At 32.5% G+C, this 15,288-nt stretch overlaps 1 protein-coding gene across 2 annotated transcripts in view; it reads right to left on the bottom strand.

Moving 5' to 3' along the window:
* Nucleotides 1-15,288, bottom strand: part of LOC118197310 (uncharacterized) — a 134,572-nt gene that overhangs the window by 66,609 nt on the left and 52,675 nt on the right. For both annotated transcript variants that reach the window (XM_085821168.1, XM_085821165.1), the window contains exon 5: nt 14,107-14,205. In XM_085821168.1, the coding sequence (XP_085677294.1) occupies nt 14,107-14,205 (99 nt within the window). The remainder of the gene's footprint in view (nt 1-14,106; nt 14,206-15,288) is intronic.

The following is a 15,288-nucleotide window of genomic DNA, read 5'->3' as shown; positions in this document are numbered from 1 at the left end:
TATTTTCTAAATATGAAATTATATTTTTAAATATATATATATATATTTTAAATTGAGAATTAGTTCTTTTTATTTCTTATTGGTTTATATGGATTTCTTTTTTAGTTTCTTTTTATTGATATGCATATTCGTGTCGGGGAGTTTTCTGTAGACAAGGGTTTCTAAATACATTGGTTTCTATATTATTTTTAAAAAATTAATTAATTTTTTTAAAAAGTTCAATTTAATTCTTGACTTTACTTGTTTCTCAAAAAACTTCATTAGAATTTTCCTTTTAGAACTTTATTCTTAAATTTAATTCTTAAATGTTAATTTCTAAGAGTACCACTTTATAGGAATTACTTTTGGTTTTGACTTTTACCCTTGCCTGCATGAATGACGAAACACGAATTGAATGATTGGAGAGTTAGGTTTGGAGGCAATTTCCCCTTGATAAGTCTGTCTCCTGCCTACTCAACTGTCATTCACTTATGCATTTTTAAAAAAATTGTTTAGTTTAATTTTAATTTGCTAAATTAGTGAATTTATTTTCATAGAATGATTTTGCACTTGATTTGCTTATGCTTCTGAATTTAAATGATATTGTAGATTAGTTCGAGAATTAAATCTTTTATATGTTTGCACAAATTTTTTAAAAATTATTTTGCCTTTTTTTCTTTTTTTAGAATTTAAATTTGCTTTTTTACTTTTATACATGTTTGTTAAAAATTAAATTTAAATTTGTTTAAATTTAAATTTCATTCCTTGCAGCAATGGCACAAAGACTATTTAATTAAATTTGTATTTAAATTTAATTTTTTAATTAAATTCAATTTATTCTTATGAAATAAATATATACATAGATGTAAAGACAAAAATAAATTTAGAATTAATTTTTCACAAAGACCATAATGAGCAAAAATATTAGGCATGTGTATATTTTGCTTTTTTTAAAAATTGTTTTGTAATTATATGTATATATTAGATTCTCTTCTTTTCAAATATATATAGATATATACCCACTTTGTCACTCGGGTCCGTGAGCTGGGATTTTTTTTTTTTTTTTAATTCTTATATGTTGGTAAACTGTGCATTTTTTGCTTTAAAAATGATTGAATTATGTTGTTCTTATGTTATCGTTAAGGTTTATATGCCTATAGTTAAGCTGCATGCTGTAGTTGTAGAATTATCAACAATTTAAAAGTTGTTTGAAAGTGCAGTTAAGCCTAATTTTTTACCATAGCAGCCATATATGTTTACATTTGAAAGTTAGCAGAACAGTGAATTACCGTAATTTCCGGAAGAAACGGCGCGGCGTTTACGTGTTTAAAACTTAAATTTTCAGCGGGTGCGGCGTTTCTATCCATGCGGCGTTTAGGTGCAGTAAAAATAAAATATTTCCTATGATGGTCATTGTACATAGTTTGGATGGCCTTGTCATTGTGCATAGACTGGTGCTGTTCCCACACAAAAGACCACTCAGTTGCTTTTTGCGAACGTTATTTTGTTTACATTCTTTCCCTTGAACGGACCTACATGCCTTATTCACCCTAAACAAGATCTCAGAACAATAACATTCTTCCCCCTTTCAAATCAACATTCTCATCAGTTTGAATAGTCTCTCTACTCTGCTATTCGATGAATCTTCCAAGAACCATCCTCCCCCCACCCCTGCCTTTTCTGCAATTTTTTTCAAAGGCGGACACGACTCCACCTGCCTCGCAATAAGGAACTCTGAAGTATTTCCCCTTCAGCATGAATGGATTTTTCTTGGCATTCTGCCAAATACAGATCCCATCAGTTTGGGTACAAGTACTTGTTGGATAGTTTTTAAGTAAGAAGGGAGCGGAAAATTTTTGAAAATGTCTCTAAACGGCATAGAAGCTATACATTTCTTACCTTTAATTTATTTTTGAGTTATGGCTTCATTTCATGCATTTTCTTAACTGGTATGTCATATATCAGGACTTAGGTTGAGTTTTTGCATCTATACGGCCCACGACGATGTCACGCGCAATTTAATCTATTGCGGCATTTACGCTGATGCGGCGTTTCTGTGTAATTTGAATTTTTTTCCCGCCATTTTTCTCGAGTGCGGCGTTTACGCTGATGCGGCCTTTCTTCCAGAAATTACCGTAATTCTTTCTGCACAGTCAAAAGTGTCTTTTTGCCAAGTGGGACCAAAAGGAAATGCTTAGTTTTGTGCACCGAAAAAATCTGCCTTCTTGCCTGCTGGCCGAATTGTTTGTTTTTGCATAAAAACTGTAATTTTAATTGTAATTTTTTTTAAGTGTTTGATCTGTATTTGGTTTTTTTATGTTTTTCTGAAACTTTAAATTTTTAATGAAAATATTTTGAGGTTTTATGTTTTTTTGCCTTGCCGTGAAGTGAGAACGGAATCAATTAAATGAGAAAAATATATTTCTAATGAAATAAGAGGAGATAAGTTTAAATAAAATCCAGAAAAAAAAAATCGTATAATTTAATATTCTGTAAAAGGAAGTCGTGGTGTACACATCAGCTTTTTTGTATTAGTGTTTCTTAATATTCAGGCAGAAAATTATCGATTTACAGGAAACTGTGATTGTGAAATCAAAATGGTGTAAAAGAATTGAAAGTAATAATACAAATGTCCAAAATATGTTATCAAATGAAATTGTCAAACACTCTTAACAATTACAGCAAATTAATTCTATCACGACTTACGAATAAAAGCATGCTGCACTGCTGCTTAGATGATATTAATGAATTACACACAGCAATATCTGATGTTGCTAGGAATACTGGAAGACAGTTCTATGAAAATTAATCCCTGCAATATATGATCTGATTGCTGTCAAGTTATCTTGATAGATGATTAACAAAAGACTTTTAAGAAACTGTGTTGTGACAGCAGTGAAATCTGAAGGCAGTAGCAAAACATGCTAAGCGTGTTTTTTCCTCTTTTTTCTGCCTTTAATTTTAAATCTGTACCTCTAGAATAAGATCTTTTAAGATATTTTGGACAATAACATACATTTTTTCACAATGGCAACAATCAGGAGTAGGCCTTTTCTTGTTTCAGTGCAATGTATCTGCTCACAGAGGAAAGGCTTACTTCATAACTAGAAGAATGTTCATTGAAAGTCGCTAGAATGAGATGCAGCACTGATTTCAACTCAAACATTCCTGAATAACAACATTAATCCTGTTTTTGTGATAATAAAATAAAAAATTTTTTATGCAGCAGTTTAATAAAATTTGGACAATTTGGTGAATTCTGCTGTTATTTTACCTTACGAAATAACAGCAAAATGAATAACCAAAAACGTAACAGTACCAATTTCAGAGTAAAATAACAGCACCATTTTGAAGGGTTTTGATTCTTATTTTCACTTGGATACTTGAATTGATATTTCACTTGGATACTAAATAAAATACCTCCATGTTGAAGAAACACAATCACTGTGCATGAATAATTTACACCCTGACAAACGCTTTCTTTTTTTTAAAAAATTTCCTTCACTACACACTCATAGTATTTTGATAAATGAATCACTTGACGATGCTTAAAACAATGTTTTTAAACATTACTAAACAAATACTAAACACCCCTCACTTAGAAAACCTTATGAAATTATCTTAACCTTATGTTAAATATCTTAACCTTATCAGACATCATCAGTAAGTGGCCGGTGACTTTTGGCACATATTAAATTTGAAACTATAAATCCATAATAACAGTTTGTTATAGTCTCATTAAATTACCACATTACACTCAAAATATAACAATTATGTATAAAACATTATTTTGTGAAAAAACTAATATAGATATGTAATAAATTCTGTAAATACCTTGATGACTGTGCAATAGCTGTAATGGATTTAGGCAATTGTTTTACTGTATAATTTGAATAATGTATGACAAAGGAAAGACTTGCAGATAGACGTGGCTATAGATACATCACTTAGTTTTATTTTGTGATAAAGCAAGCCTTGAGATTTACATTAGCATAGGACATTAGCATAGGTGCAATACACACCAAATCTTCCACTAGATTCTTTGAAATTTATATCTTAGAGAATGGACGAAATGGAAAAGCTAGCATCATGTGTTAATAAGAGTGGAGGAAAAACGGAAAAAGAGAAAAAGTAAATACACATTCAGAAACATGGGAGTGTCGAAAGGTATCTTAGTCTGCAATTAGAGGGAAAATATCCTCAATGCTACATGTTACATAAGATGGACTGAAACAGTTTAATTTCAGAGACACAGTCCAAAAAGTAATCATAAACAATTTCTACTTTTAGGGAGATACACAAATTGAAATGAAGAATTACAGAGCTAATTTCTATCGGGTTGGCAAGAAAGTGATTTCTGTTTTTTTTAGTGTAACATAAAACTCAATTTTTCCTTAAACTTTAATCAGTCATACGTTTTTCATTCAGTCCAATGACCTTCTGCCATCTTTCTAGTGTAACTTCATGATTCTGCCATCACAGAACTTCTGATCTTTATCAGCAAAAATCTCACCCAAGTGCTATTTCAGGTAATCATCATTACTGAAATTTTTACCATTTAAGAAGTTTCATAAACTTCAAAATAAATGATAATTCGATGCTGCGTGATTTGAGGCTATATGAGTGATGCAGCATCACTTCCCAACCAAGCTCCAATAATTCTGTAAAGTACAAAGTCTTTAATCCGGACGTTCATAATCCGGAATGATCTATAATCCGGACCTCAAAGCTTCAAACTTTCTGCGCATGCGTAGCATTTATGCATGCGCATATGCATTTACACATGCACATAATACGTTTACGCATGTGCGTTTAATGTACAGCGGACGGTATAAACTAGGCTAAAATTATCTATTTCAGTTAATGTTGCAGATTACGTTGTTCCTTAATCTTCTAATTGGATCCGGCTTATTATTTTTTCCAGACTATTAGAGCAATTTTATATATATATATAATAATAATAAAAAAAAAAAAAGCTTGAACTTTCGATTATGTCAAAAAGACTTTCCGATTCTGGAGCTGCCAAAGGATCTACAAAGAGAAAGCATATTTCGCTGTCCATCAAACAAAAAGTGGAATTGCTGCAAAAAATGGAAAGGCATGAAGAAAGTGACAGAGAGGTTAGTGGAAAAAAAAAATTTCGATTGACAAGTTAGTCGGTATTCTCAGCACAGCAATTACAGGACTTGAACAGCGGAACTTTGTAACTGAACAAGAAAATTATGTCTGTTTATAGAATTAAAGAGAAAGTATTAGCACATAAAATGAAGTAACTTACATTGAAAGAAATGTTTAATAAAGTAAACAAATAAATATTAAGCTTTTTTTTTTTTTTTTTTTGTAAATTTTTATACCCTTTAGATCATAATTGCTCTTTATTTCATAAATTTACGATTTCATATTTTTAATTTTATAATTTCTGCATGCCATCTTACCAGATTTAAATTGATGATATATAATCTGGAAAAACCGATAATCCGGAATCGCCGAACTCCCGACGAGTCCGGATTAAAGACTTTGTACTGTATATGCTGCTAAAGACGTGAGAGGTTTCACACTATCATGGTGGAACATGATTCCTTTGTGATTTGCCAATTCTGACCTTTTCTCTTTGATTTCTTCCTCAAATTAAAAAAAAATTATTGGCAGTAAACTTCTGAGTTGATGGTCTGGTTGCTTGGAAGCAACTCAAAATAAACGACACCGCTGTAATCCCAACAAATTGACAGCATGATCTTTTTCTGATGCAATTTTTCTTTCAATATGATTTGGCTGATTCACCATGCATGAATCGTGATCTTTTTTTTTATTAATGTTATTTCAGATGATCAACTTAATCACCAGTGATAATTCATTTAAAAAAAATGGTCAACTGCATTAAGTTTGAAATGTGCATCAGAAATACTGATTTGTTGTGTTAAGTTAATTTCTTTCAATTCATGCAAAACCCAAATACTCAGCTTCTTAAAGCGTCTAAGACATCGTATAGTGTTTTTCCAATTATATGAGATACATTTAAGTTTTTAGCAACCTCTCATACAGTACGACGATTCGATCCAATTAAGGCTTTAATTTTGTCAAGCTAGGTAAGCTAAAGTTATTGTAGGAGGTCAGCTAAACATTTGTCATCTTAAAATACAAAAACTCCAGGAGGAAATTTTTTTTACTGACATGTGGATTCTGTTAAGAAATCAACACCATAAACTTCAATTATATGCATTATGGAATATTAAATTATATGCATTTTCTCCTGCATTTCATTTAAACTTATTTCCTTGAATTCATTAGAGATACATTTCTCATTCAATTAATTCAGTTCTCACAACTCACAGTTCTCACAGTTTGCAACAAGGCAAAAATACACAAAAACTCAAAATATCTATTTTAAAAATTGAAAGATATAGAAAAATATAAAAACCAAATACAGTTGAAACAATTAAAAAAATTTTTTTTACAATTAAAATTACTGTTTCTTCACAAAAACAAGCAATTCAGCAAGCGGGCAAGAAGGCAGATTTTCCCGTGTACAAAACTGAAAGTTTACTTCACACTCGGCAAAAAGACACTGAAGGTGTAGAAAACCAATTTGTGGATGCTATGTTCAGTCAATATATGGGTTAATTTAATAACTTAAATGATAATTCCAGAATGGATTAAGCGTATTTTAATTTGCAATAATAAAAGAATATGTTATTTTGTTGTTGTGAAGCTCAGTTTGTTTAGATTGGCAACAAATTCCCTATTCTGCTAAGTTTCAAATGCAAACAAATATGGCTGTTATAGTGAAAAAATTAGGCTTAGCCACACTTAAACAACTTTTAAATTGTTGATAATTTTTACAACTATAACATGCAGGTTAAGTAAAGGCATAAAAAACCTTAACCTGAAGATAAGAACATAATTCAACCATTTTTAAAACAAAAAATGCACAATTTAAAAACATATAAGAATAAAAATACTGAGCTCAATGAGCTGAATAAACAGATTGGATATATATATACTAAAAAGCCCGGCGGTCATACGAAATGACCGCTGTTGTAGATATTACAAATTGTAATTAAAATGATTTTTGCAAAGGTGTGCTAATTTAAACTGAATTACCCAGGGCAGGCGGCGAGGATGCCCCTTTGCTTACTGCCCCACTGGGTTTCCCCCTTCTACTTGCTTAATTGCTTAAAGTAGAGTACAATGAAGGAAACCACTGGCGGTACATTTCTTAAGAGCTCACTGCTAGCTCAATCAATAAAAATGATTTAAATAATGAAATGTTAATTCACATCTCAAAGATCTCTTTGTATACAACATTTCTTGTGTAGATCTTTCCATCATTTTAAGCTCGCCTTGCAGAGGACCATCCAATATTTTTAATCTTACATCCGTTCTTTCACGAACTCTTGAACAGGCAACATAAAGTTGACCGTGTCCAAATGCAGGCTCAGGTAAAAAAATGCCAACGTGCTTAAGCGTTTGGCCCTGCGACTTATTGATGGTCACAGCAAAGGCAAGTTTTACAGGAAATTGCCTATGTCTCAATTGAAACGGCAACCCTGTACCGTGGCAACTTCGCCCCATTGGCTAGTACAGTTACACAAGCAACCAATAAACTATCGGTGACAAACAGACACTTAAGCCATATATATATGTAAGATAAAAAATGTATGAATCAGAATTATAATATAATTATAAACATTAATTCCTCCTCTCTATTCTAAAATCGTAATAACTTATCTGCATTGCGTCATTCAAATTAATCATGCGATCTTACGTAACCGTTAATACCAGATGCCTCTTGACGACCAATCACCGAATTGTAAACCAAAACTTTTCTCTTCGCGTGCTTCCATCCTTCATAACTACGCACTTTAGCTTTTGCCCTCTACTCTGCTAAGATGTAATTTCGCTGGCTTGCTTTCCTTCTCAACAATATCAAAAATGTAAATCTTCTGTGGAAAGGCACGACTAGAGTGCCAAGTGATTGTGGCCACAAATATCGATTGGAAATAAAAATGGAATTAAAATCACTTCTACTGCCAAGTTTTATTTACGAAGTCAACACATTAGCTTACGACACAATCAGATTACTTCCTCTTCAATATACGATAACTACGCATCGACACTGCTCCGGCTTTTCCTTGCGCTTTTAATATTACAATTAAGCCGGTAGGATAGTTTCCTGCAGTCTGAAACCTCAATGGAAAATTTAGTTCAGCTCTTCAAATCATCGGTTTGTGATAAATCCAAGATAATGTGAAAGAAGTGAATCATCAAATTTGTTTTTTCAGTGTTTAAAAAATAACAGATCATTCTTCACGCGTAGTGTTTACAGATTGAAAGTTATCTCTCGATAAATTGAGAAGTTCGAATGCCTAGTAAAAAGAAAATCATCAGTGAGTTACCGTTTAGGAATTAAGCATTACAGTGGGTTCAAGGTCGATCTGAGTTAGTGTTTGCAAGTATGTGCGACAGAAAATTATTTGCACTTCCACTTTTTCAACAGCTCAAAAATTATTACATTCGTGTGAATCTAGCTCAGGAACTAAATTATTTAATGTGCTGCGGATTCTATAGTTTTCATTTCAACTTTGGTTAAAATTTCTGCAATTTGTTTTGAGAAAATCTGAAATTCTTGTTCATTAATTTTTCTAATTTTTCATAATTATGTGTGAGCAAATTAAGTAACTAATTTTAAGCTATTTAAATTATTCATAGGGAAGGATATTAAGATAAGTTTTTATGTTTTTGAAATTTTGTTGAGAATTTTGAATACGAATTTTATAATTATTCTAAAAATAAAGATGTTAAAAATAAGTGAAATTAGTACAGATAAGTAATATGAAATTATGGTAAATGCATGTTAAAATTTATGGGTTATTGTGTGTTAAGTATAGTATGATGAGGGTGTACTGGTTCCTTCAACAGAGGCCTGTAATTACCTCTGTACAGTTGTTCCTTTTACCCTCTTCATGCAAGGTAATGTTGGAGGCTCTCATTTTAAGAATGCATGTAAATTTTTTATATTATTATTATTGTTATTATTATTATATTTTTTATTATGGAATGTATTAGTGCAGTTCTCAAAGGCCAGTTACCTTAATGCAAGGAACGGAGGCCTTTTCAAGTAACTGTCTAGGCAGCCTGGGCCACCAGTGCAGAGAACACACTGGTTAGCTCAAGAGGACAGCCCTATTGATGGATATGTTTGTTTAGTATTGCGAGGCTTTCTAGTTTGGTAAAATAAGGAATTGTAGATGAAAGATAATAACGGTGAAACCATAATTTCTGAAACTGTTACTCCTAATATATTTATGATGTTAAAATATAATTTATCAATATGAAAATTAATATCATAAATATTTATGTGCATTTAATTATAAGTAAAGGTTATGTAAAAGTATATTTTGTGATATTCTGTGTTAACAAGAACCTTCCCTAAAGAATTATGATTATGTGAACTCTCAAACAAAAAGACTTTTGTACTGAAATGCTGAAAAAGTCAATAGGACTCTAAAAATTAAAAATTTATTTTTTTAAAAAATTGATATTTATAAATTATACTTTTATAGAATCAAAATTTTATGATTTATGTTTTTCTTTTTTATTTGCTAGTGCTTTAACTCTTTCTCTTTAAAAAGGCTTCTCTGTCGCTACGCCTTTTTCTTTTTGAAGTGGGAAATATGTAAGATAAAAAATGTATGAATCAGAATTATAATATAATTATAAACATTAATTCTTCCTCTCTATTCTAAAATCGTAATAACTTATCTGCATTGCGTCATTCAAATTAATCATGCGATCTTACGTAACCGGTAATACCAGATGCCTCTTGACGACCAATCACCGAATTGTAAACCAAAACTTTTCTCTTCGCGTGCTTCCATCCTTCATAACTACGCACTTCAGCTTTTGCCCTCTACTCTGCTAAAATGTAATTTCGCTGGCTTGCTTTCCTTCTCAACAATATCAAAAATGTAAATCTTCTGTGGAAAGGCACGACTAGAGTGCCATGTGATTGTGGCCACAAATATCGATTGGAAATAAAAATGGAATTAAAACTGCCTCGACTGCCAAGTTCTTTAAATACTCAAGTTTTTTAAATACTACGCAATCAAAATTCTTCTTCAATATGGATCTTAGCACGCATCTACAACGTTCCGTCATTTCCTTTTGCTTTTATTATGAAATATATATATATATATATTTCATATATATATATGGGGTGAAGTAACATTATCTCCTCCGAAATGGCTGGCTGCTGGGCTTAGCGGAGCACAAAGCTGGATCCCGCAGGTCCGTGGCATGCCATTTTGACAATTCGCGTCTTCTTGGGACTTTAATTAGCCAAGATATTAATCAAAAACTAATTTTCCCCTACATTTTCCACTTTCTTTCTTGGGTTTTCCCTATTAGAGGGAATTGGCTATGTGCAAATTCTTTTTTCTCAAATATCTACGGAAAGGCGCCGAGTTTAGATTCGAGACGCGTATCCTCGGATTCCAAAAAATTCTCCGAATTTATCGATACCGTTCTCATCTTCGTACAACTTTAATCGGTTGAGATATTAATTAAAAACAGTGGAAACGTTAATTTCCGTGTTTATTTTTCCGATTGGCAACAATAAACTATTAGCCGCTTATATATATAAAGATATATTTATTTACTTTTGGTGTGTCCCATTGCAACCAAACAGGGAGGTGCACATCTGCATGTTACAGCAGTCTCACATACAATATTTCGACATTCTGAGGCTATCCATTTTTGAGTTACGCAAGATAACATACATACATATAGACACCACATAAAAAAAAAAAAAACTTTAGAATCCATTTTAAATCAGTTTTATAATTCATTTGGGGAAAAACCAGTCTTTTATTATATAACTACATACAGATGTCACGAAGAAACATTGTTAAATTGCATTCGATAGCAGTCAAAATGGATATTTTCTTTGAAATATGGTACCTGGAACTTTTTGCAATTACTATACCTCGTTTACTTCGTACAAGGAGTAAAATGTAATATGTTGAAAATGTTTATTTTTGTAGGCTATGTTACAATTGACAATAAACTAACAGTTGTGAGCAAAAATACATGGAATTTTTCTCTACAGCAAGCTAAAAGTGTCAGCTGCCAAATCTCAAAAGAAAAAAAAAAGTTATAAGATTGATAGAAGAATAACAAAATGAACATTATGCTATCTAAACCGAAATGATTTCTTACAAACCCAGTATATACATAAGATTTCATGTAAGAAGATACTTCTCTTCAAAATTAACTAACCCTCTGAGCACCCCGGGTTTTTGGATATGTCATGAAGACCTGTATTTAAAGAGCCTTTATTAGCTAAATATGCTTACATATTTTAGTCTCGATTTTCATAACCTTATATTCATCAAGATGGCATTTACGAGGCACGTCCAGAAAATAAGCTCCGTTTCAATTTATCTCCGCTGCAGCTCTGCGATCGCAGTTCCGCACATGCGCAGTAGACGCTCTGTATCAAGGAAAAGAAACGTGCGCCATTTCGAGATCGCTGTCAGTCACGTACGCTTTGTTGTACTTGTTTACAATGTCGGTGTTGATTGAAAATCCCGCCGCTTGTGAAATCAGATCTGTAATTCGTTTTCTGAATGCAAGGAAAGTGAAACCTAGTGAAATTTATCGGCAAATTTGCGATGTTTACGGACCAAAAGCAATGAGTGATTCAATGGTGAGAAGATGGGTCCGAAAGTTCAATGACGGACGTAGTGATGTGCACGATGAAGAACGAAGTGGGCGTCCATCTTTGGTTACAGAAGAACTGGTTCACGCGATTGATGACAAGATCCATTAAAACCAAAGGCTTACAATTAGTGCTCTCGCTATGGAATTTCCCCAAATTTCATGATCACTAATGCATGAAAATGTTACTGAAAAACTTAAATTTCGTAAACTTTGCTCACGTTGGGTACTAAAGATTCTTACTAAGCAACACAAAACAAAACAGATGGGTAGTGCACTTCAGTTTTTGACTCGTTATGCTGAAAGTGGCGAAGAATTTCTGACACAGATAGTCACAGGAGATGAAACTTGGGTTTCTTACGACACCCCTGAAAGTAAGCGGCAATCAATGGAATGGAGGCACACTTCATCCCCAGCAAAGGTTAAGCCGAAGCAAATCTTGACACCTCGAAAAATGATGTGCACAGTGTTCTGGGACTGGAAAGGCATCTTACACACTGATTTCTTACCGCGTGGTCAAACAATCAGAGCAGATGCTTACTGCGAGATACTTCGGAAATTACGCCGCGCAATACAGAATAAGCGCCAACGATTGCTGTCAAAAGGTGTTTTTCTTCACGACAACGCACGACCACACACTGCAAATGTGACGAAAAACCTCCTACAGGGATTTGGCTGGGACGTGTTTGACCATCCTCCGTACAGCCCTGACCTCGCTCCTAGTGACTTTCATCTGTTCTTACATCTTAAGTCTTTCCTTGGCGGTCAACACTTGAACAATGACGACGAGCTGAAAGAAACTGTTTCCAACTAGTTGAAGACACAGGCGGCAAATTTCTATGAAGAAGGTATACAAAAACTTGTGCCACGCTATGACAAATGCTTGCAATATTTCGGCAGTTATGTGGAAAAGTAGTTTAAGAGTTGTTGAATTTTGTGCAATAAATAACTTTTCTGTAGCTGTACACAATTTACTTTTATTACCAAACGGAACTTACTTTATGGGCGTACATTGTACATTATTAATGGAAGAAATAAAAATATCTTAAATTATAAGCTAATATATAACAAGTGACAAAAAATCTCATGACCGGATAAAGGTTAAAACAAGGAAAGTTAAAACAAATCGGAAGGTTAAAACAAGAAAAATCTGATGTGTACACCAGATGTCTTCCTTGTACAGAGTATTAAATTATACGCATTTTTTCTTGAATTTCATTTAAACTTATTGGATTGAATTAAATCTACTTTATCGATAGCGCATAAACCAGAATAGAATAAATGCACTCTTTACAATTCACTATATTTCTTTACCATAATGACACTCTGGCGCTAGGTTCACTTAGCAACATTATATTTTGTTCATATTATAACTCAGAATGCACAAAATTTTTATCATTTGAAGAATTATCTAATCGTTGCCACATGTTCAATTCAAATACTATAATAAATCTAGAACGATTTATAAAAGAAATTAAGCAAAAACAAAAAAGAAACAGTTTTTCACAGACGATTCAGTATTTCTCATTCAATTACTTCATTTCTCACTTTGCAACAAGGCAAAAATACATAAAAACTGAAAATATCTATATTAAAAATTTTGAAGTAAATCTTAAACACTTATTTCCTTGAAAAAATTCCAGAAAGGATTAAGCATGATTTAATTCGCAATAATAAATGAAGGCGTTATCTTTGTTGTTGCAAAGCTTAGTCTCTCTAGATTTGCAACCAATCTACTATTCTGTAAATGTAAACAAATATGTTCACCATGTTATTTAAAAATTAGGTTTAACCGCACTAAAACAGCTTTTAAATTGTTGATAATTCTACAAATATTGCTTGCAGATTTCCTAAAGGCATAAAAAATCTTAACCGGAAGATAAGGACCACATAATTCAATCATTTTTAAAGCAAAAAATGCACAACTTACAAACATATAAGAGTAAAGTAACTGAGATCACCGAGCCAGGTAACAGAGTGGATTATATATATAAATATATTTATATATGTTTGGTGTGTCCGATTCCAACCAAAATACGAGGTGCACGTCTACATTTTATAGCAGTCCTCTATACAAAATTTGAGGCCACTCGTTTTTGAGTTACGCAAGATACATATGTACATACGTACATACAGACAGCATGAAAATTTCTCTTCAGAATTCATTTTAAAGCAGTTTTATATTTTTTTTGGAGGAAAAGTCTTTTATCTTGTCCTTACGTACAGATGTCATGCAAAAACATTGTTAAATTGCATTCGATAGTGGTCAAAATGGATATTTTCGTTTAAATATGCTGCCTGAAACTTTTCGTGATTACAACACTTCCTTTTTACTTCGTACAAGGAAGTAAAAAGACAATTACAAAAAAGTCTAATTTATTTATTCATTAAATATTATGCAGGAATTACCAGGAGCAGCGGATGTCGTAGTTAAACCAGTACAAGTACTGACAGTTGGAGCAGTACTTGTTTGATCTCTCTGAGTTGATGTCAATGAAGATAAAGAAGCTGAAAAAAGACAAAAATCAAATCTTTAGAATTTCAAGAATTTAAATGTATTTAAAAAAACTAAAAATTCAAAATCATAACAGTTTTATTCAGCAAGAAATTTCAAACCTTGAATACATTACCATAGTTATTTCACACACATAAAACATTTCAGATTTAGACTTGTTTTTAACTCTTTCACATCAATAGAGGCCGGAATCTGTTTCTCTCAAGCATATGATTTTTTTTTTTTTTTCCCCTTGGCATGCTGTTGTTGAAGAATGTACACAGCGGACCTATGGTGCGTTCTTTTGTTCCACTTTGTCTGTGCTAATGGAGCACTTAACTTGTAACCTTGCACATTATGTAAATAATTAAATATTTTAGGACCAATTTTGCAAGAGAAGGCCCTAAAATTTTATGATGAATTTCAAGAAGAACCTGGATTTACTGCTAGTGGCTGGCTGGCTCAATAGATGAAAAAGTGGTACCACCACTCAAAGATCACTGGGCAAGAGCTGATTTTTTTAAAATTCATATGTTATTTCTTTCTAGGATCATTATACTCGATGTCTAGAGTTTTTTAATTAAAACATTATGCAATTTTTTTTTCCCTATGCCAAGTAGAATGCTACAGCATTAGCAATAGCCTTCTGCAGTGAAACAATTGTTTCACTCTTGGAGATCTTTGCACACTTTCAACCACTGTGTACAGTATGGAGGTAGGAAGTAAGAGGAGAGGCCCTAACTGGTTTACCCTGTTCACTGCTTTGAAGCAGAGGCAATCCCTTCATGGAAACCAAAATACTCAATTATTTACTATTTAGATCAGTGTTTCCCAATGTGGGGCCCCAGCCACACAGATGGGCAATTTGTTTGTTAAGGGAGACAATTCAAAAATGGACTCATCCAGAGTTTAAGGCGACAAAGAACGTTCAAATTTTCAAATTTTCTTCAAGAAATTTCAATTTTTATTCCCAAAAGTAAAGAATAATGTAAGTGATGTATATGTAAAGAGGTTTCTAAATAGTGGTGCATTTGAAATATTTTATAAAGAATTTTTGCAGTAGACATCGACATTTAAATGCTTAGAAATTTCTTGCT

This window comes from Stegodyphus dumicola, chromosome 1 (assembly GCF_044657685.1).
Source record: "Stegodyphus dumicola isolate Sdum_Otavi_A_Nest chromosome 1, ASM4465768v1".
Lineage (NCBI taxonomy): Eukaryota > Metazoa > Arthropoda > Arachnida > Araneae > Eresidae > Stegodyphus > Stegodyphus dumicola.
Note: the sequence above shows the minus strand (reverse complement) of the source record. Positions and strands in the feature narration are given on the sequence as shown.